At 37.8% G+C, this 22,635-nt stretch overlaps 2 protein-coding genes across 4 annotated transcripts in view; one reads left to right on the top strand and one right to left on the bottom strand.

Annotated features, from left to right (window-relative positions):
* Window positions 1-288: 288 nt before the first annotated feature.
* On the bottom strand, window positions 289-18,652 carry LOC122654397 (phosphatidylinositol 3-kinase, root isoform). Of its 3 annotated transcripts, XM_043848469.1 has the most exons (19): window positions 18,642-18,652; window positions 12,327-12,486; window positions 12,009-12,105; window positions 11,733-11,829; window positions 10,986-11,144; window positions 10,652-10,861; window positions 8,829-9,007; window positions 8,067-8,214; window positions 6,852-6,947; window positions 5,544-5,679; window positions 5,319-5,440; window positions 4,283-4,477; window positions 3,785-3,955; window positions 3,422-3,559; window positions 2,843-2,997; window positions 1,946-2,089; window positions 1,304-1,451; window positions 1,028-1,209; window positions 289-416 (listed from the first exon to the last, which is right to left on the bottom strand). In XM_043848469.1, exons 2-18 carry the CDS (start codon window positions 12,436-12,438, stop codon window positions 1,072-1,074), a joined length of 2,445 nt encoding a protein of 814 aa, XP_043704404.1. In that variant the 5' UTR covers window positions 12,439-12,486; window positions 18,642-18,652; the 3' UTR covers window positions 289-416; window positions 1,028-1,071. The 3 variants fall into 3 exon arrangements, with proteins under 3 accessions (XP_043704404.1, XP_043704405.1, XP_043704403.1); XM_043848470.1 differs by lacking the exon at window positions 18,642-18,652 and having other exon boundaries at window positions 289-444; window positions 12,327-12,566; XM_043848468.1 differs by lacking the exon at window positions 18,642-18,652 and having other exon boundaries at window positions 12,327-12,566.
* The window catches only part of LOC122654398 (peptide deformylase 1B, chloroplastic/mitochondrial), a 25,072-nt gene continuing 18,768 nt past the window's right edge, over window positions 16,332-22,635 (top strand). Inside the window, exons 1-4 of the mRNA XM_043848471.1 lie at window positions 16,332-16,614; window positions 16,924-17,062; window positions 20,067-20,259; window positions 21,289-21,399. Coding sequence (XP_043704406.1) covers window positions 16,395-16,614; window positions 16,924-17,062; window positions 20,067-20,259; window positions 21,289-21,399 — 663 coding nt within the window. The 5' untranslated portion in view covers window positions 16,332-16,394. The remainder of the gene's footprint in view (window positions 16,615-16,923; window positions 17,063-20,066; window positions 20,260-21,288; window positions 21,400-22,635) is intronic.

Below are 22,635 nucleotides of genomic sequence, written 5' to 3'. Positions count from 1 at the left end.
GAATCCAAGGGAAGGTTGAAACCTAGGGTTCCTACGTACTCAGGAATATGCGATTAAACCTATAACTGAAACATCAACTCTATACAACTTGGAAGTGGAGCAGGCACTTTTCATTGCTAAGGTTGTCGGCATTGTTGACTAGCTGCCTGATGATAAATTTGCCACATAGGCAGTAGATGAGGCAAACATACTCTTACAGGACTTCCAGCCAATCTATCCCCTTCATCCTACGTCTAGAGAACTTGAACCCTTAACAGCAATTGGATTACCAAGATAAACATATAAATAACCTTTAAAACAAATAGTTTACCTTTATTGAAATGGAAGTTGAAGGGCAACATTTACATAGATCTATTTACAATCAACATACATCTAAGCTCCAGAAGCAGATAGTTTCTGTCCAACTGATTCCTCGTCTGAAAATTTAACAGGAAAAGTAAGCACCTGATAAATCAGAAATTGGATAAAATGTTCACAAACAAAACAGAACTAGTAAAAGAGCTTTTAACCAGGCCATGTAACAAATCCATCTATCTAATAATATCCTCAAAGATCCAGGGAAGCATGAATTTACAGATCAATAAGGTAACTGAATAACAAAGCATCCTTCTAAATGAAGGAAAAAGGATTGATAATCTGTGAGATGGAACATGAGGATAATCCAACTACATACAAGGACATGTACCATAAATGCATAGAGGTTGGACTAGAAATCTCACACATCAAAACTACGCAAACCAGTTGATCCTATCCAATGCCTTAGCACACTCAAAAACTAAGAAATACAATGGTTCAGACAATATTAGAAAATAAAAAGTTAAAAACATAAATCATAGTGTCACAAAGCAGTTGACTCTTAGCACAGATCCCATTGTCACCGCCGTACCAACCCATAAGCACCACAGAGATGCCCCACTTAGGAATTTGGGTAAGTCATTATAGAATCTACTCATAGATTTGTTCTGCTACATAGACAATGTTTTCGAGAAAGTAAATAAATTGTGAGCACTAGAAATTTCATGCTTACCTATCATAAATAAAGGGTACTGTAACCTCAAGGAAATTTTAGGATCAGCGCCAATATTGAGCCCACCGATGAATAGTCTCAACCATTTGAGGGAACAAGGCACTAACACTCTCATTGATGAGATCCTGGAAAAAGTGTATGGAGTCTTCGTCATCCAAGTCTAACCGAAACTTCTCTTGAAGCTACAAGCATCAAAAGAAGACTTGAAAGAGTTAGGATAAGCAGCAGGAATCTGCATATTCTTGTTGGAGGATACAATTGAGAATTGGAGTTCACCTTAAGAATGCCCTTTTCAGGGTCAGAAGCTATGTCAGGAATGTTGGATCCAGCCATTAAATAGAACAAATTCAAGATGAGGTTGCTAGATTTCCTAAGGATGTTGTACGCTTCACAACAATAAGATTTGAACCTCGTATAGTACTGGCTGCAGGAGAAAACTCATAATCTATTATACAAGAACCATTTAACATAAACATACAAGATATCAAATAAAGCATAAACCAACATATAGTCATTCTGGACAATGGATTGCTAGCATTGTAGGCTTGTAGCACATTAACTGCATTGTGACTGTTGTCACATTCACCTAGACATCTAACCTACCAGTCATGGAACCAGTTCAAAGATGGGATGTGGCCCATTGAAAGAGCAAGCTTAGTCTAAACCTACAATCGGGGGGAGCCCACAAATTGATACAAGGTGATTCATATGTAAAGAGTACAATGAAGGGCCTGAAGACACATACATGTCCATGTGCACAGCACTGCCAACTTTAGTGCACAGTATGCCAGTACCACAATTTGTCATAGAACATCTTAGATCTTACCACTTCAAAAATCATCCCAAAATATATTTGAGAAAAGAAACTATCATAACAAAAACTGAACCAACAATTTTTTTATAACAAGGAAATGATACCTCTCTGCTCCACCCATAGCCTCAACCATTTCTTTGCACAGTTTCATTGGTGGAGGGAACGGTTTAGGATCCCTACCCAGAATGAAACCAAAATCCACATGGAAGAGACGCCCATCATCCCTAAGGAGAAGGTTGTCAAGATGCCTACAACTCAAAAGACCAATATCTTTTAGTAGTGCTACTTCAGTTTCTTTCAGTGCTTTTTAACATATATTAGAACTGCTCACAACAGGAGCATAGCATTTGCTCGACACAAAACGAGTTATTTGGACACTTCTATATATTTAAAACTACCCCACAAACAAATAAAAGAGAACAACCTCAGACCAGATCCAAACAAAAATTAAACAACAGAAGTTGAGAGAAATTAAATATATAAAAAAAAAATTAATGACTGAATAACTACTCTAAATAACCAATTCCCATAGAAACACATGCCCTTCAATAAAAAATGGTCGCACGGACACACAGATGCTCTCTTAAGTGGGTGACACGAACACATTGGAGCTTAGTCACAGTGTCACAATATTAAGAATAAACATTCCAAACGAAGTAAAATTATGGCTCCGTAAGTTCTGAAGTTCATCATGATTCAGCTGCCAAGTTTAACTATAATGGTCATGATCCGTTTTAAGTAATAGACCAACAGAGTCCATGGTAGATTTTTTTTTCTTCAAATTTTCCCTAATTATTCATAATACATGATGATGTAGAATATCCTTTCAAACCCCACCCTTTTCATGGTATGTTTTGAAGTTTTAACATTCTAGAAAACTTCTATAACAAAACTTCAAAAACTATGGTTCTGAAATGTAGCAGGATCTAGTGCTATCTCCAGTACATGGAGGCATTGAGATGATTTCTTTACATTTCATAGTACAGAGCTAAAATGATTACCTGTCACCAATCCCTAGTATGTATGTGATAACAGAGTAGCCAGCACAGCTTTTTATAAATGTTTCAAGACATGTAGCTGTTATCCCAAAGGGCCCATCTTCATCAGGATGAAATTTCTGCAGATAGCTTATAATACTACGGTGCTCTGATAGAATCTGGAAAAATATAGAAAACAAAATTCATGAATCCACTGCAAGATGATACATATTAATACTTGTAGGTAAAACTCTAGGAAAGAGCCACAAATTGAGAGGCACAAAATACAGTGAAGATAAGCTGTGAATATTTTATTAGACCCCCCCCCCCAAGATAAAATAATCGAAGTTGATGACTAAAACTTTTGAACATACAGCCCAGAAGAACTCTCTAGATTCTAAGCAGTTATGTGGCAGTGATTATTGATGACCATTAATGGATGAGATTCACATCGATTTATTTAAATACAACATACTAGCTTGGGTACCAAGTAGTCTCATTCATTATGGTCATACTTAACTATTCCTATTTCATAATAGCAGAGTGTACTTGTAAGCATAAAAGGAATCCTGCCTGTGAAGCAATATTCAAAGATTCACTTACATGTGCTAAGGAACTGGATGGTATGAACTCCATCATTCCTTCATCTGGTCCAGTTGCTAGTACTCTGTATGGAGTTAAATGCATATCAAGATTCTCCAATTTAAGCAACCGATCCATTAGAGAAACCATTTGAACAACCTACAAAGAAAGAAAGATCAACAAATCATGGTTGCTACAATACAGCATGACAGCAAGATTGTGGTATACAAAATTACACACTCAAAAATCAAAACACATAACGTGGAGACACACATCCCTCAGCCCCCAAAACCAACATCCTTTTTAGCAGTGTAACAAATAAGCATGGATAACAGCCCTAAATGTTCATGGAAATTGACGAAGCAGATGAAATTTAGAATCTACCAATTGGTCTTGACGAAGGTCATCCCCCTTCTTAAAAATGATCTTGTAGCTTCCCCCATTTGCTGTTCGAAATGTCAGGCGCAGAGGATGCAATGCACTTTTAAAGATTGATGACTCTGATGGCACGATCCCAGTGATGAGCACACCAGGTGCCAGTGGCGATCGTATTGGCTGAGAATGCAGCAAAGTACCAGAACATCATGTCTCAGAATTAAAGACTATGCACGAGAAAAATGTCAAAAAAGGCAAAGTAATTACTGATTAGTCAGTAACAAAATTATGTAGAAGAAAATTTGGGAAGAGAATTCCCTATGTAAAAGGGACCTCTATTTACAGAAAATGTTCCCAAGGAGTCCACTACAACATTTCCATTCCCTCGGAATATGAGATAAGACGGTCCAACCTCCATTTGACTCTCTAGCAGATAAATGATAACTGGAAACTGGAGAAATAAAAAAAATAATAATAATAACTTTAAAGGGGGGGAATAAAAAGTACCTCTTCAAAGTAGGTAAGTTCACTAAGAAGACCAGAAAGTAACTGTCTTAGCTTTTCAATTTTCTTCTGGGTCCCTCCACGTACATTTCTAACATCTCGCATTATAGAACATAACTGGGCAGTCAGTTCTGTCTGACGCACCAAGCTTTGCCACAACTTGTATCCATCTTCTTCACCATTAACACCAGCTGTCAACTTAGAAAAAGAGTAGGCAAACATTTCAGGCTAACAGCAGAAGGTTATTGCAACAGTAAGCAGCCAAACCTACCGAACTTCCTTGACATAAAGTTTAAACTATAACTGCTACATGGTCTTAAATTTGACTTGGAGGAATTTTACAATTCAATAGTGTTATAGAATATCCACTTCAATGAAAAAGCAATATATTTCATCAGATGGACTCCCAACTCTAGATCATTTCAGCAGATTTGGGACTCCATCTCCTTTGACATCAGAAGTAAATTATCTTGGAACCTCCCCCACTCTTTCTAATGTGGGTGTGACCTTGTATTTGCTTTTTTGGTTTTTCTCCTAGTATATTCTTTTTTCCCCCTTGGGGGCCCCTGTTTCTCTTCTCTTTGGTAATGAAATTTTATTCAACCCACACACCCCCCACATACACACACACAAAAAAAAAAAGCAATATATCAACATTCACATGGAGAATTTCTTCTTTTTGGCTATATGAGATGAAATTTTTGCAAAACATATTCTACATATTGGGTTTAACTTTCAGTACTTTGGATTGCTCTGATGACAATACTACATGTTAAAGAAATTAGTATGTCTTTCTTTTGTCTGTACCAGGTAAAAAATTGCACAATCAATTCCACAGATTGGGTTAACCTTTGGTTCTATCTTTGGATTGACTATCTTTTGAATATTTAGCATTAAATAATCAAGCTTTTGCAGTGGCCACTGAACATTATGAACAGTAATTCTGACATTTTACCCTCAAGAATCAGGATAACCATGCTAAGCAGAGAGAGCATCAATGTTGGGCAAAACGAACCCCTTAAAGATGATAAGTCCATACCTTCATCATATTGTCTTCAAGGATCTCATAGGTACAGTAAAAACGCTTTGCGTATGCAGGATCATGGAGTTCCACAGCCACATAGCATCGAAGGAAGCTAGCCAATTCAATGTTGCACAATGCTGTCAAAATTCCATAAGAGTCCTTTCAGATGAGACCAAGAAAGTAGGCTGTAAATTACTGGTATTAGAAGCAATATTTCTTAGAGAGCTACTTTAAACATACAACGTTGCACAAGGAAATGAGAAAGGCGAGATTTATCAGAACGCTCGAACCGAAGAGCTTGAACCAGCTGAAGTAAGTAACACTGGAGCTCTTCATCATCAGCTCTTTCAAGGACGCTTACAGCATATGCACGAACCTGTTTAGGGAAGAATAAAAACAGCATACATATACCAGAAATCCACATTTATAAATAATTAAAAAATAAAGCAGCACATATCAGGATGAACCAAGAAAGGAATTTACGAGTAGTGCGGGAAGATCAACTGCATCTGCAGCATTTGTTGACCAGGGATAACGCCAAAAATGCAAGAAGTAATGCCAAATCACACACTAATCAATAACGATGCCAAAAATAATTTGCACTTTTCAATCTATACTTGGGGATGTTTGCCCGTTTACAAATCCATATTATCATTTACTCCTTCAATTGTTACCAATAAAGAACTTGCAAATCATAAGTGGGAACAACTACTACCGTAGAACACTCGACAAGATAAAGCAGCACAGTTTCGGTAAGTAACCTAATCTTTTGTGCAGCAATATCCAGAGGTTTCCCACACAATGAATCGGATAAGAGGCTTCATAGTAGGGAGGGAAGAATTAAATTTCCCACTTGTAATTTGATGATCACATAAAAAGGTTATAATCTGAGTCTTCTGACATGTTTTTGAGGATCTGTGACAGTGAGCTCAAAGCACTGGTATTATTTTGGAAAAAAGACATAAAAACCAAATTAGTGTATCTTTTATGGTGTGATCTTGAGAGAAGGTTCATGAGTATCTTGGCTACCAATAGGGGAAGAATACCTTTAATCAAACCTTCCCACTTATTACTCATCAGTCTTCCAAGCCTCAACTATAACTCTTTTCCTTTGGCTCATAAAAGGAAAGCTCATTGTTCATACAAAAACAAAAATAAATATTGTAACTGAGGCTGCATCCAACATCATTTTATGGAGACTTGATTTTTTTTCACTCCACATACTCTATATTTGACGCAATATCCTTTAGAATGAAAATGGTTGACTGCCAACCCTTTTTTGAGTTACTGGGGTAGAACAGAAAATAACAGAATCAATAACAAAAAATGCACTTTGGTTCTGGAACCTGAATAATAGAAACATGCTAAATGCACCCCAAAGCTGATTTTACAGTTCATCTTACGTGAGTGCAAGTGATTCTAGGATAGATACCAATTTTAAATAAGCCAAAGGGGAGTAGAATAGAGGACAATGCTCCACTGCATTAATAAAAAGGAGCTTCACAGCTGAAAACCCAGTAAACACTGAAGACTATGTTCAATATGCACCTCTTCACTTTCAAAAATGGGAGATAGAAGCTCCAGTGCATCAGTCACATCAATGGTTTCCCACTTTCCCATCAGTTCTATTGCTTGCTTTGCCTCCTGTAAATACATCAACATATGAATCTTCATGCAATGATGTTTGATTTTTCATTAAAAAATAATGAAATAAACCTGAAGACCATGGGATAAGCCTCCTCAACAAGTGATAATAGAAGCAAAAAAAGGGCGTACCCAGTGCACGTCTGGGTAGGGTCATAATGTCCGCAGCCTTACCCCTGCTTTCACAGAGAGACTGTTTCCAGACTTGAACCCGTGACCACTTGGTCACAATGGAGCAACCTTTACCGTTGCACCGAAGCCCACCCTCGGATAATAGAAGCAAACAGAAACAGAAATCTAAAACTGGAAAGTAATTTTAATAGCATTAAACATATAGCAAGACTATTTGAAATTTTGAAGTTAAATCAACCAACTCGGGGGGGATTTTAAGGAGTCCCCAAATATGGACCAGCATGGTTGCTGCTGCATGTTTATCTTTTGGAAAAACATAAAAAAGGAGCTAAAGCATAAATTTGGAAGCTTAAAGGGAGGAATAAATTTTGGAATAATATTGTAGACACACTAATTTTCTTTGGACTTTCCAAGATCTTAGCCCCCAGTAGAGCATGCAATGGATCACATTGAAATTTTACAAACAATACTGCTCAGTGAACTTGATTACTATGCTGAAGTGCTGAACCACTAGCATATCAGGCTAGATTATCAAATATCAAACCTATCATAGTCCAATATAACTATCAGTTTCAATATTGTTAATATCTACAAGATAAAGGGGCATACCAAAAGTGACTTCGAAAAAACTGGCGAGAAAAAAAAATGAATGGCTTTGGGTTGAGAACAAACATAACTTAAAACAGTTTAATGGTGAAACAGGACACATGTAGCCAACACCATTTAGCTGGGGGCGGGGGTATTAGTCGAGTTGAACTATATAGTTCAACAATATATCATGCTCTTAATTCAAGCACTTCATGTCTTCGAAAGTTACTGATCCAGTTCAATAGCAAACCAAGACCTTGGAAATCAAGCTTTAGAAGCTTACAGGTGAAATGAATAGAATTTTAAATGGAAAGGAGCAAATTTCAATATTTTGGACTATAAATACCCCCTACCCCCCCCCCCCCCAAAAAAAAGAAATAAAAAAGAGTATATTCTGACCTGAAGGTCACTCCATTCAACACATCGAAGAAACTTGGTGAGGGCCCTCTTCTCTGACATCAAAGAGAAACGGAACTTCCACAATAGTTGCCTCTCATCACCACTCAAGGTCCTTGTTGGAGGGTACTTTAGAATTCTTTGTATTGATCTTATAACAAAGAAGCAGAGATGATTATATATCTTCAAAACACAGAAACAATCAGAAGATTCAAAAAGTAGGGAACTAAAAATTCAAAGAGTAGGGAACTTGTGTTGAAGAATTGATATCAATAATGAAACAACAGAGCCTAAAAAGTAAATAAAATAACAGAAGACAACAATGAAAATATCCCCAAAAACTTATCGCTCATACTAGTACCTCAGCAAAACAATTTAATTGGTGTCACTGCTTTGTTTCGCCACACCTTGGATATGTCTTATCCTCTAGTGTTTATACTAGTGTTGACTTAAGCCAATACATTCATGAGCATACAGTACTTGTGCATTTCACCATAAGCTACCCCGATTCTATTATTTCTGTAATTCCTTCTTAAAAAGAGGAAATAGGAATGTGCAGCAGAGCCACTAATGCATATGAGAAGCTCACCGACCATGAAATAGTTTAGTCATGGAAGCAAGACATTTTTATCAAGTGATAAATGCAACACAACATTGCCAACAGCTGAGAAGTTGAAAATAGATAAAATGAATTTAAAATGTTACCAAATAAAGGGTGGGTGTAACAAAAGATATGATTATGATAAGCATGGAATTTGAGCTTACTTCCTTTCATTAGAGCTTGGTTTGAGATCCCTGTCAATGATACCACGAGTCAAACTCCTTGCCAGTTTGAGCTGCTTATGTTCAGAAGGATTAATTTTTCCCACTTCTGGGTCCCACACAATAACAAGTTCATTTGTTGATGACACAGGAATTGGTGAAAAAAAATTTGCTCCTGATTCCTATAGGTCAAACAAGTAAAAATTATGAAGCACCACCACAGAATTATATATCAATCAAATTGAGCAATCAGGAAAAGAGGATTTCATCAGAAAATGGAAAATTAGATTAAGAGTTCTATTAAACGCTTTGAGCACATCACTCTCAAACAATGAGCCCAAACTTGATGAATATGGAATACAAAAACAAATGGCAAAACTGAAGATATATGACCTCATAGAGAATATTATGTTGAAGAGGAGCAAATCGGGATCGTCCCTATAAAGATCGAACCTGTGGAATTTGTTCTTCCACACAACATTTTCAACATCACAATTCCGACGATCACATATTATGTCTATGTTATTCAAAAGAAGCATTGGATTGTCGAATCAAGGCGACTGATCGTGGATATCGATTGAGTGGTGATGATCCTCCCATTCTACAAGACTCGAGGAAGTGATTTTCTTTTAATCAAAAGGGAATAATACAGGCCCGGTTTAAATTTGGTCCAGGAAGGATTTAGTACTAGATTGGGTTGGACATTAATATTTAGGTTCATTTACTGTAATAAGATGGATTATAAAGCCCAAAAGTGGGGGATTAAAGAGGTTAAAAGAAATTATTATCTTATTTTAATGGGTCCCATGTTGGTGATGTTGGATAGGGATTTACATTATATTTTAACTATGATTTGTTAGTCTTTGAGTTAGTTTAGGACTTTTTAGAGCCCTTAGCTGTCTAGTTAGAAAATTCTTAGTAGTTGAGTTAATCTAGGAGGTTTTTTTTCCCCCTACATAAATATGTAACCACCCCCACCCCAGGGTATGTAATTTTAAAATGGAATAGAATCTGTTTTTCTTTTTTACCCCTGATAAGGCTGTGTAAGCCCCCCCTCCACCCTCCTCTCTTTCTCCTCCAACGATTTAGGTTTTCTACTTCTCTTTCTATTCTTCTTCTCTAGCATGCCAATCTCCGTCTCCCACCTTTCCATCAATCGATTTGCAACAAGTATTTAAGGAACTAGCTGCTTTAGTCCCTCATCTTTTTTCTTTTCTTTTTTAATTTTTCTCTCCAAAAACCTATTCAAGGTTTTGTCACACCTTATTTTGACTACCATTAACCTCATACTTGACCAAAATATTATTTCCAGGCTTAATAAAATCAGCACAGTGAATAGCTTCATTACCAATTCACCATAATGTGAAGTAATAATTAGTTTTTTTTTTTTTTTTTTCAGTAGGATTTATATACTATTTTGCACTCTTATCAGGAGGTGGACGCATGACTTGGTGTTCTCCTCTCACTCCCCAAAAAGAGTATAAGGGCAAGTAAATCATTATCTACTTTAGATTTTGACACAGCCCCAACCTCCACTATTTTTCAAATTCAAAGGAACCCAGGAACCCATCAACCAGGTCCTGATGAACAAAGTTCATATTTGGTACAGTTAGTCAGTTACTTCCAACATAGGTGTTCAGGTTATCCATGCCAATTTAGTGCAAATAAAATTCGGTTACAAGCCAAGGTGAATTATACAGCTAAACCTCCTCCACGAGTGTGAATGTGTGTGTAAGTGTGCGTGCGCGCATACATAAATTCATATATAGTATAAACAGTCTAAAAATATGTCTGCTAGTTAAGAGAAAATGTTACCAAAAACCTACCTGGAAAACAACTCTGTGCTCAAAACTACAGAAGTCAACTACCAGGTATAAATGAGAGCTTCCACTTCTGCAGCTCTCTTTTTCCTTGATTTTTTCCATGTTTTTAAATGTGAGACGGTCCAGCCAGTCAATGCGTTGAATCTGTCCTCTTTCATACTTGTTAGCAAGTTTTTCCAAACGTTCCAACTCTCCACGCTCGTGGCGGGGGACCTGTAGGAAGTTAACCCATAACATATAAGTGAAACCGAATGAAACAATATTAACAAAAACATGATAAGTGAGGCAGCAATATCAAAATATAAAATCCAAAAAATACTATGACCCTAAAATAAACCTTTCCAGGAGTAGTTGTAGGGAATGATCCATCTGCTTCTTTTCCTGGCCAAAGCCTAAGCTTTTCCTTTCCTGTTTTAAGTTGCTTCTTGCTGTTAAAAAGAAGAATGGTAGCCCCACCAATTAATCCCTCATCCTTCTCACATGAAACATCCCAAACCTGGAAGTCCAAGAATATAATGAGCAAACAAATATCTCAATGTTCAACTCCTTCACATAGAAAATACAACATATAAATATTATGACAAGTTAATGGTATTCTGACGATATAGAGTCAAAGCAGTCATGCTATAGATTGACTGTGAAACAAAAATAGTTAAATGTGAGATAACCAGACAAAGATTATGATGCAAATGGGTCAAGGCAACTGTTCTCACACTGCCCATTAAATTGACTTCCTGGTTTTATGTCAACATAATGCTATATCTCTTGGCATATGGTAACAACTCCAAGAGCAATTAATATAGCAATAAAACTGAGACATCAGCATTATACTAACAAACTACATAACTTTTCAAGTACTAGATAATAGTTTTTTCCTGAATTTGTTACCAGAGTCATTTAAGGACTCAAAAAAACAAATGTGGCATCTGTTATCGAAATAAATTATTAAGTATTTATTTGTAATACAACATAGATTCCATCAACTGTATAAAATATACTGATATGCATTAAGAAAGTCAAATAACAAAACCAAACATAGTAGTGGTTTGACTTTATTCGTACTGAGGCAGTTCTACTAACTTACGGTGAATGCAAGTTGTGAGTGAGCAGTTAAGTCCCGATACTTTGTACTAAGAGTGATAAGTTCATTCCAGCAGTATGGTTTCCCACTAGATTCCAACCTGTAGTACAGGCAAGTTCCACAATGCCAGATAAACAAAAAGACATAATTTAAAAGGGAGCAGAGTGGCTGGCAAAAGGAAAGAAACAATAAATGATATTGACAGAAAAGGGGAAAGAAATCAAAGAATATCAAAATAATTAACAGTATACAAAGAATCAAGCAACAATTATGTGACACCTTGTTCTCATAGGAAGTCCAAAGGGGGCGCCATCAATGTATAATCCACACTCGACATATAGTTCTGCCCTTCTCCCCTCTCCAGGGGAATCAATTTCTGCACAAGGAAAAAAATTATGAAGAAAACATTCTTTTTTCTTCCCTTCGTTAACATCAAAAAACCCCAAATTTCCATTTTCGTCTGATACCGAAAATTTCTCGGGAAAATGTAAAATATAATATAAGAAACAGACACAGATATAGCAGAATAAAGCCGGAAACAAGGACGAATTATACCTACGAGCCACTTAAGAAATCTAGTATTGAATGAGAATATACCTGACCCAGAAGACTTCGCCGCCGGCAAATTTCCTTCTAATCTCTCTATTCGAAACGCTACAGGTAGACTTATGTCACACGATAAGAAGAAACGGAACTCATTCCCGCTCATCTCTCAAACCCTCACGAGCTGCGAACTTTCATACTAGGGTTTCAATAGCTCTGAATTGGATTTCTGCTTCGAAAGATGGACACAGAATGGGTGAAAACAAAACCGAAATGAAACTGTTTCAGGTATACGACACTGAATTCCTATAAGCTTAAGCAGTCGAAGTTGGTTTCGCGGGGAAAATCTTATAGCCAAGTGAAGATATAGATAGAGAGAGAGATTTTTTTTTTTTTGATGGAAGAGATAGAATTTTTTTTCCTGGTAGACTAGATAGAAAGAGAAATTAAGAACGATAGGGGAAGTTGAAGGCTGAAGCAAGAGAACACAAACATGATCTTAACGGGAATACGCAATTCTGATTTTGTTTCAATTTTTCTTTCTTTTTTTAGAACGAGATTACGTATTTATTTACATGAACACCTTCTGTAATTTAATCCAATTACGTACATGCCACGCTTATTGGGGGTTTTTTTTTTATTCATTTATTTTTTTGATAAACAAGCTTATTGGGAATATGAATTATGAAATTAAAATTTCTCTATTGTAGATTTTTATTTCTTAAAAAAAATAATAGAAATGATATTTTTTCAAGACAACCATTGGTGTGGCGTGTAAATAAATTTCTTAACACATTTGCAGCGTTGGGAAACCCTTTCCTACTAATTTTTTGTCAGGATGGATTTTCTAATATTTATACCAATTAAAGGGATGGATTTTCTATAAATAATGCATATTGATCATTGAGTGCGATAACCTTCTTGATTTTTCTTTCAATATATCACATTATAAATGTAAAATAAAAAAGACTTTTGCCTAAAACTCTATATAATATTATGAAAATCTATTATTTATTCTTCATTTAAAACGTGATTTTTTTTTATGAAAATTTAAATTAAATTAAATTTAACAGGAAAGAGATTTACAAAGTTGCCCTTTGAGAGATGACTAGTGTGTTTTGCTAGAGAGGGCAGAAGAAGCTAAAACATGAGGGTTTTTTTTTTTTGGGTAAAGGCTAAGACATGAGGTTGAATACAAAGAAAAAAGAGTGGTTGTAAAATAATAAACATCCAAACAAAATAACAAACAGAGGGGAAAATCCCCTAAAGTGTCCTGGTTGTAGGGTAATTTAAGGTGTAATTGTAAGCCTATGTGTTTGGGCCTTATGGATGTAAATGGGCCAGTTTTTTTAAACTCCAGCCCAATCCTAAGTTCTCTTAACTCTGCCCAGGTCCAGCGCAAACCTAGATCGGGTTGAGATATCTCAGCCCAGGTCCAACCCTGTCGGACTCGACACAATCCTATGTTCTCTTCTACATTGACCGACTAGTGGTCATCCACTTGTGATTTATGACGGAAGTATTGATACCTAAACAAAGGAAGTTGAATGGGTAAAAATGAATATCTTCAATAATATGTTTGTTTAAGCTATTATGGATGACTGATATGCAAGATCTCAGAATGAAGCATAGACAAAGGGGGGCTTTTCAACAAGGAGTTAGGGGAGCGAAGTCAATGGGTAGCAATGCCATAGAAGTTTTACCAAACAAAAAAAAAAAGAAGCCATAGAAGTATGGACAAGCTCTCTAAATCTGGTGGACCAGCGAAGAGGGATGATGTCTCTTAACTATAGGGAAAGTTTTATGTTTTATTAATTATAAATATGCAAAAGGCTTTATGTACAACCATGTCCAACGTATAAAGGTAGTTATTGGAGGGACTCATAAATTAGCTTTATGCTCAAGTGGAAAAAGGTTGGGATCACCGCCAGTGTACTGCAAGCTAGTGCCTCTTGAAGTATTGTGCATATCTTTCTCTTCCCCCTTTGAAAGGACCCTTGCTCCTCATGTAGTTCTGTAGATGCCCTGTCTTGCACTCCCATTGGTGTAGCCCGCTAGCTTACTGCAAAAGGGCCCTATCTCTCATGCTTGTGAAACACATAGAAAGGCAATTTCCCATAGATGTATTTTGAGAGGCATTTTTTTTTTTGGCTAAGAGAATGCTCATTCATTATTAAAGCGTGAAAAGCTAAAGGTATCTAAGTTACATAACTATGACAGCCAAGGAGTGGATATGGGCCATTCCGTCCTACACACATAGGACACTGCCCTCCAAACCAAGGAGTAAGCTACATTGTTAATCTCCCTTGGTATGTAAGACAAATAACAAGATTAAAAAAAAGTGATGAGAAATCTAATATCATGGATCACCGACACTATCTCAATGGTTGCAGATTGCTGATCTTTTTTTTTTTCTTTTTTTTCTTTTTTTTTTTTTTTTATGAAAAGAAAATTTGAATAACTTAAAAAGGTAAATCTACAACTGCACAAATATCAGTTATTAGAGTTAGTTGACACTAACTTTTTAACCAGTGACGAAGAGAGGGAAGAGGACTTGGTAAGATAGAGACTCCTTTGATGTGATCCACTATTGACAAAAAGAGTTCCAGAACTTCCAAAGGCTAAGGAGGATGGGATGGAGTTGGAAGAAGTCCAGTTAGCATCTGGTCCGAGCACCAAACTTCTTTCAGCTTCACTCCTCTCTTTGTGGCAAGATCCAAACCATAGAGGATTCCCAGTAATTCTGGTTCCAGGGGATGTCTGGATTTAATCTTTCCTGCAGCCAACAAAAAAGGTTTGCCATGTAGCAAAATGCAAAAAACCCAGCCAAAGTAATCTATATCTCCTATGTCTCTGGGATCAAACCTTGCGCATAACAAAACAGAAAAGTCTAAAGTAGGTAAACAAATATTAGGAGAAGATGAGAATATAATATTATCAGCATAAATTGCAGGATCCAAATTAAAATGAGGGGGAGCTATATGTAGCTCCAATAACCACTATTCAATCTTCCTCAAGGCAGTGAGGGGATCAGGCTTAACATTTTTAAAAATAAAATTGTTTTGACCAGACCAGACAACACAACAAGTTATTATAAAAACAGAAAAGAACCAAACACGGGAAATCTTATCCAACTGACGACTAAGAAAAGTCCTTCTCATAATGCCAGGATGTTATTGTCTATCTCAACCTCAACATAGCCAAGATCTTTTGAGATACTCTTTAAGGAGTCCTTCTCATAATGTCATTACCTCTCCTTGTAAAATAGATGAGCAAGAAATAGGAACAGAGATGGCTGAGATTGGATTTATGTTAACATCACAAATGATAAACCATGCTCCTCCTTTATCATCACCAAAGGCAGCATTCATGTTCACCTTGAAAGCATGGGCGATAGGAGGAGACCAAGTACGATATGTGGAGGGGGCATTGCGGATTGGGAGGTTGGGGACGAGTTGGAGCAGCTTTTGGGACCTATCACTGCCTCATTAAACTCCTGGAATTCCTTCTCTGCTCGTCTAACAATGTCATATGGAGACCAATTGCAGCCATTGCATAAAGCATCATTCTGAGCTTTCCACAGGTTCCAACCTAGGGATGCTGCAAATCCACCTTAAATTTTGAAAGGTAAAATTGAGGTTAGATGTATTTTGAGAGGCAAATTTGAGGGGGAGGGGGGTTGGGGAGGGGGATCTTTATCCCCTGCAATTTCCTATCCAGTATAATTCCTACGGTTCCCTAACAAGGGGGCGCAATGACCATTCCACCCCTAATCGAACACTCTGCCTGAGTGGGGTCCACCCCTCTCTTATTACAGGTACTAGGGGAACTGTACCAGTCCGTGAATCGCAAGAGATATTTTTCCAAGGAGGGATGGAGAGGAGGGGAGTGGAGAGTTTGGTCATTTTGACCCTATTGTAAGGCCAAAGACCATGTGCGCCACGGGCGATGCACAAAACCTGCCGCCTTATCATATTTATTTATTTTTATAAAAAAATAGAGATTAAGAAAAAAAAAAAAAAAAAGCCCTACTAAAACCTCGTGGTCGTGCTGTTCCATATTATCCAGGACCGACCGGTCGTGAGTACGTCGTTCTTTGATTTCCTCCCTGCAGACCTCGGAATGGCGTGTGCTCGTTGGTTCCAGCCCTCCTCCATATCTTACACACTGGCTCCTTTCGTCTCTCGAGGAGCGAGACTTCCCTCTACCCTGCGCCGCATCTGCCTATTCTCTTCCAACGGCCGATCCCGTTCCTGCAATACCATGACCACAGCTACAGTAATGGAGGTTTCTGCACTGGCAAGGCGAGCCCTTGCATCTAAAGAGGACGAAGTAGCATCTCGTGAGTAACTTTTTAATTCTTTAAGTTCCACGAAGCTTACTGGGTTCATTATGTCTTCCTTACATGCTAACTGGTTTGTTGGAAGCAATTGATGTCGTAAACTTGTTATCTATCTCAAACATTTTGGGACTTTTCGTAACTTGGATGTCTTGTTCAGTATTTTTCTTTGAAGAATCTCTAGTTGCTTCTGTTAGTCTATAGAATTTGAATAGCAGAGCAAAACTGTACTCTGCGCTTCCCCCCTCTCCCCGGGTTTGCTTTACAGTTTTCTAATGGCCTTGAATCTGGTGTATCTGTGTTTTTTTGTAGCCGCTGATCTCTCATTCGAGTCACCTCTCAAAATCGTGGAGTATCCTGACCCAATACTGAGAGCGAGGAACAAGCGTATTGGTACCTTTGATGAGAATCTGAAGAAGTTAGTCGACGAGATGTTTGATGTAATGTACAAGTAAGTTACTTAACAGTTTATAGAAACCTCACACACACACACAGACAAAAAGCATTTGAGACGTGCAATCACCTTGTAATAGGTGTGTATGACAAAAACGTTTGAGACATGCAATCAACTTGTCATGTGTATGTGTGTCTGTGTCTTGGAAATATGGCCGTATCTTGCTCCTTGATATTTGGCAATTATCAATTAGCTGTTGAATCCACAAAATTTCTGCCCACCTCACTTGTTTTGCCTTCCCAAGTTATTACTTTTATTTATTTAGTTATTAGTTATTTATTTGGAGTGGACTATGTACGTTGCAACCCTGTTCATACATTTATATATTGGTAAATGCATTTGAAAGTAAATTTGCAACTCTAGTAAGAGTTAAGTAGTGGTTACCAAAGCAAAGCACTGCTAAATTTGGATTTTTTTGGGCCATGGCTCTTTTGAAGGAGGGAATGGTACTGAATCAAAACTTTTCCGTTTCCGATCTGATAGAAAGAATCGATCCTCACGCAGTATAGGGTATTCAAAACAAACATCTCAATACGAGTTTAGGGTTATCTCTTTGAGTGTTGCAACCGAAGCACCTCCAATGGTTCACAACACTTGAACACTGAACCCGCAAAGGTAGGATTCAATCTCCGCTGAACGCTTTGATTGAGAAGAATGCAACAGAATCCTTCCTATAACAATTACTATCACCAACTCTTGGAGAATTAAAGAGAAGAAGAGGAGAGAGAGTGTTTGCAATTTTTGGGAGAAACCCTTTCTCTAAAAAATTTACGACCTAATAATGAATTGCACAACTTTTCTCCTTTTAAGGTTATATTTATTAGGGTTGTCAATCAGTCGATTCGGGTTGAGTTGGTTTTGGTGTGGGAATGGTGAATCCAAAACCAAATCTAGAAGGAAAGTTCGGTTTGGTTTTGGGTTGTATTGGTTTGTTATCGGGTTTGGCTTTGGTTTCGGCTTGGTTTGGGTTCGGTTTAACATACATATTTATACAAATCTATGGAAAAATTGATTTTTTTTTTAATGGGTTTTGGACTTTTGGGTTGTTATTGTTTTCTTATCAAGGTAGATCGGTTTGGTTTTGGTTTCGGTCCGGGTTTTGAGCCGATTTGGCTTCGGTGTTGGGTTCTTTCGGTTTCCGGTGTGGTTCGGATCGGTTTCGGGGTTGTGATACCCGAATCCGAAACATGTCCAATAAGACATCAGTTTGGTTCGGGCTGATTTACCCGTTTTAGTCTCAATTTTGATACCCTTAATATTTATAGCTAAAAACCCTGATTTCTTTCCTTATTGGGATTACTAGTGTCAAGTGGTGCGATCCTATTGGGTCGTACACCAAGGTAGCCTACATTGAGTCATACCCAATCGGCTAATTAAATTAATTGCACACGAGTGCATCTTAGTTTTGGTAATAACCACAAAACCCATAGTTGATAAAAAAAATATTACGTGTAAGTCCCTCTACTTTACAACATCTCACAATGGACCACAGGGCATTGAATTAAATTACTGTCACTACCCTTGTCCATTGAACAACTAGTATAAATCATCATGATCACTGATTGGACAACAAAACAATATGATTAAACGTTTCTAAAATAATTGTTAAATAATATTAATTTTATAAAATCTTTTATAAACACTTTACAAACAACCAAGCTTGTAGTTTCCATCTAATCAAGTTCAAGATTCTCTCGAGATAGTCTCCCAACACGGGAAGTGAATTCCTTATTAAGCATCACCTTCATCAACAAACAGACACAGTGGTCCCAACACAGTGATGTATAGCCAGTTAACTGTAGGCATTAACCTTATGTACGTTAAAGTACACCATGTCAGTCTACAACGATAAAGACATCACAGGTCTGGGGACCACACAACTATCACGAGAACGCATTTATACTAAAACATCCAACAGTTAACAATGCTGGGTTCTCAAATGATCGAGTCCGATACACAACTAAAGTGTACCTGCATCTGTGTTTGGAATCTCCATTCCCCAAAACACACAATGTGGCGAACATGCAAACAGAAAGCCCAACTTTGTCCCTAGTTGAGAACACTTTTGAGGTCATACCTCTGGACACACAATCATCCATATAAAGGTAAATTCGAATTAATTAAAATAAACCATTTATTTGGATTTGATGGACACTATCACACTTTGAGGTCATATCTCTTGACACACAAGCGCCCATATAAAGGTCACCCACACATGCTATGCTGATTGCAGCAAACAAACAAAACCAGATCCACTGGTTTAAATCATGGGAAGAACAAGAGAAGGCTCCCCAGTAGGAAAAAACTCTACTGAGGATGGAAAAAGTACCGCGACCCTTCGCGGGAAGAAGGAGAGGGTTTTGGCATTAGGGCGTTGTGTCTCTTTGATACCATGTTGAGAGTTGGGAGAAATCTGACTTGTGTCTCTTTGACACCAGCCACCTTTATTTATAATAAAGTGATAGAAGGTACAACTGTACAAGTAAATTAATGCCCCTAGAGCAACACACTAGAAACCCTAATGACATAAATACCCTTATACCCATATTACAACAATTTATTTTATACATCTTTAGTTTCATATGCATGCTATTGATTTTGTAACAAATATGCTATGAATTGGGAGCCATTTGAGTATTTCATATATTTGCTTATTCTTTGAAGTGTTGTGCTTCAACAAATAAAGGATTTATGATTAAGCCCAGTTAGTTGGGATAAGACTTAGTTGAGTTGCGTTATGTGATTATGGTCTCTTCCCCCCTCCCCCCGGCACAAGGGAAGGGGTGCTCTCCACTCTTTCAATTCAGCTTTACTTGCATGATATTATTTCCATAGCAACTGCCTCATGGATACTAAGCCTGTTGGATCTTCAAAATCTGATTTATGATTAGAGTTTTCTGCTCACAAAAGCAACCCCTTTTATTATTATTCATTATTTGCTTATAAATAATGCTTGATATTTACAGGAGTGAAAAATACTTGTTGACTTCCTTTTGCACAGAACCGATGGCATTGGGCTTTCGGCACCTCAAGTCGGACTCAATATTCGACTTATGGTGTTTAATCCTGTCGGCGAATGTGGTGAAGGAGAAGAAATTGTTCTAATAAACCCCCGAGTCTACAAATATTCTAAGAAGATGGTGCTTTTCAATGAAGGTTGCTTATCCTTTCCTGGAATTTATGCGGATGTAAAGGTAATCTCTAGATACTGAATTTTCTTTTTCTTTTGTCTGTCTCTCCTTTTGTGTCTTCTTGTGAGTTTGGAATGTAAGTGCAATCTTTCTATGAACATTACTTGGAGATGTATTCATATAAAGCTTGATGATCTGGAAATCTTTCAAGTGGCAGCTTTGATAGCAGCAGTCTAAACAAACTCCATTAGTAGCACTCTGTCACATGATCAATAGTGGAACCATTTTTTCACCCCCTTTTTTGTTTCAAATGGGAAAGAAAATTGAAATTTCAAGTGCCATATTATTGAGATGGAAACATGAGATACATGATGCCATGGGGCTGATTGGCAGCACTATAAAATGTACTTTCTAGATTTGCCACATAATCCATATGTCTAGGATATTTGATAATTGAAGCATAGGTCGCCCTTGTCTAAACCTATTTCTATATTGGAATTCTGTATTTCATGTTTTTCAAATTATCACCTTTATCATCAATTCATCATCCGAGTCATCACTCTATGAGAAGTGGTGAAAAAAGAATGCATAGCTTAGGACTGGTAACGGGTAGGGTTTTGGATAGGGTTGATTGGCGAAAGAGGATCCATGTAGCCGGCCCCATTTAGTTGTGATAAGCTGAGTTGAGTTGTATCATCATCCAAGTCATGGACCAAGGGCTTGGGGTGTGTTTACAGGAATGCTTTTCCCTTACTTCATTCACTCTGTCTAGGCCCATATAACCTGAAACATTTTCTGCCAAAAAATTGAAACATATGATCTTCCTCTTGTTAGGAGACCTACTGTTGTTACCCCCAATTTTTTTTTTTGTTTTGTCATTGGTAATGGAAGATGAATATCCTGATAGAATGTGCAAAAAAGTAATTATCATTCATATGATGCTTGAATATTTTGGGATGGTATAAAAGTTACTAGCTCAAGGATTAATATCAATTCTTGTGTTTTTTGGCTTATGTGGAGCTCTTTGTCAATAATCTAACCATCTTCTGTGAAATTAAATATGGACCATTTGCTGCTGTTCATTTTTTTCAGAGACCAGAATCTGTGAAGGTTGATGCTCGTGATATTACGGGTGCAAGATTTTCAGTTAACTTGTCAGGCCTCCCTGCAAGGGTTTTCCAGCATGAGTTTGACCATTTGGAGGTTATTTTTTTCTTCAACTATTGACTCTTAATCAATTAGCATGTCGAAATCAAGATATCCAATTCTGACTGTTTTCAGATGGAAGGATTGTGTGCGAGAGACTTATGACCTTTATTTTTTAGTTCTTGATGAATTCTTCCTAAGAATTTAATTTTTCTCTAACAACTATGTGAACAAGGCATGATAAATAATAGCCCATGTGTTTGAAGTTCAGTGGTTTCTGGTGTGTGGGAGGAGATCCTGAGCCCTAAGAGCAGTTTCTAAGAATTCTCAGTTTTTTAAGCCTTTACAATTCAAAGTTGGTTTTGTGATTCCTAGTATGTCATTATATCTTTGAGTTAAATTTAACCCATATATAGATGAATTCTTCTAAAGAATTTCCCATTTCCTCTGACAAATTACATGGATGATGAATGATATATCCTTCTGTTAATATTCAGCAATCAGTTTTCTAGGTTGGAAGGAGGTGCATTATTCATACAGGTTGGGGCGCAGGATAAGGGTTTTGGTGTTCACGTGGGTTTTGGGCATGGCGGCTCCTCCTAGGGAGGATCAGCCCCCTGATCCTCCACCTCGGCTTGGAGTGGGTCATGGTGGGGCTGCTTTGTTTGCTTCTGTGGTTACCAGGTTGATTTCGCTGCCACCTGTCTCAGTCGAGATTAAAAAGCCTTCGTTGTTTTATGGAAGCCCTGCTGTCTTCTTCTCAAAGGAGGAGTTGAATCTCTCGGAGATGGCGTTCACGACTTCCCTGGTTGCCAAGTGCAGCTATGGGAAGCCTTCTCTGTTCGTGATCAAGGAGTCCATTCGCAAGGCGTTGCACCTGCAGGGGGATTTTGTGGTTTCAACGCATGACCCACGCCATGTTCTTCTGCGGTTCGCGGCTCAAGCTGATTTTGTAAAGGTTTGGATGAAGGAACAGTTGCATATTCAGGGGTTTCGTTTCCGTTTTATGAAGTGGACTGTGGACTTTGTCTCGGGTTGGGAGTCTCCATTGGCGCCAGTGTGGATCTCGCCGCCGGGGCTGCCTGTGAATTTGTATCAGGGGAACTTCTTGAAATCTATTGCAGGGGCTGTTGGCAAGGTGCTGAAGGTGGATGGAGCCACGACGAGTTGCACACGCACGGTGGCAGCCCGTGTGTGTGTGGAATTGGACCTGCGAGACCCTCCTCCTGAGAAGGTTTTGGGTTGGGTGTGGTGCGAGTGGTTTCTTCCAGCGGTGGTGTATGAGAGGCTCCC

Source organism: Telopea speciosissima, chromosome 3 (genome assembly GCF_018873765.1).
Source record: "Telopea speciosissima isolate NSW1024214 ecotype Mountain lineage chromosome 3, Tspe_v1, whole genome shotgun sequence".
NCBI classification, from domain to species: Eukaryota; Viridiplantae; Streptophyta; class Magnoliopsida; order Proteales; family Proteaceae; genus Telopea; species Telopea speciosissima.
This window is presented reverse-complemented; position numbering and strand designations above follow the sequence as displayed.

Coding starts and splice junctions, on each gene's coding strand:
- LOC122654397 (XM_043848469.1), bottom strand. CDS start 12,438: ATGAGCGGGAATGAGTTCCGTTTCTTCTTATCGTGTGACATAAGTCTA. Junction 9,008..10,651: donor AGCACAGAGTTGTTTTCCAG/GTAGGTTTTTGG, acceptor TTTGACCTATAG/GAATCAGGAGCAAATTTTTT. Junction 2,090..2,842: donor ATACTAGGGATTGGTGACAG/GTAATCATTTTA, acceptor TTTGAGTTGTAG/GCATCTTGACAACCTTCTCC.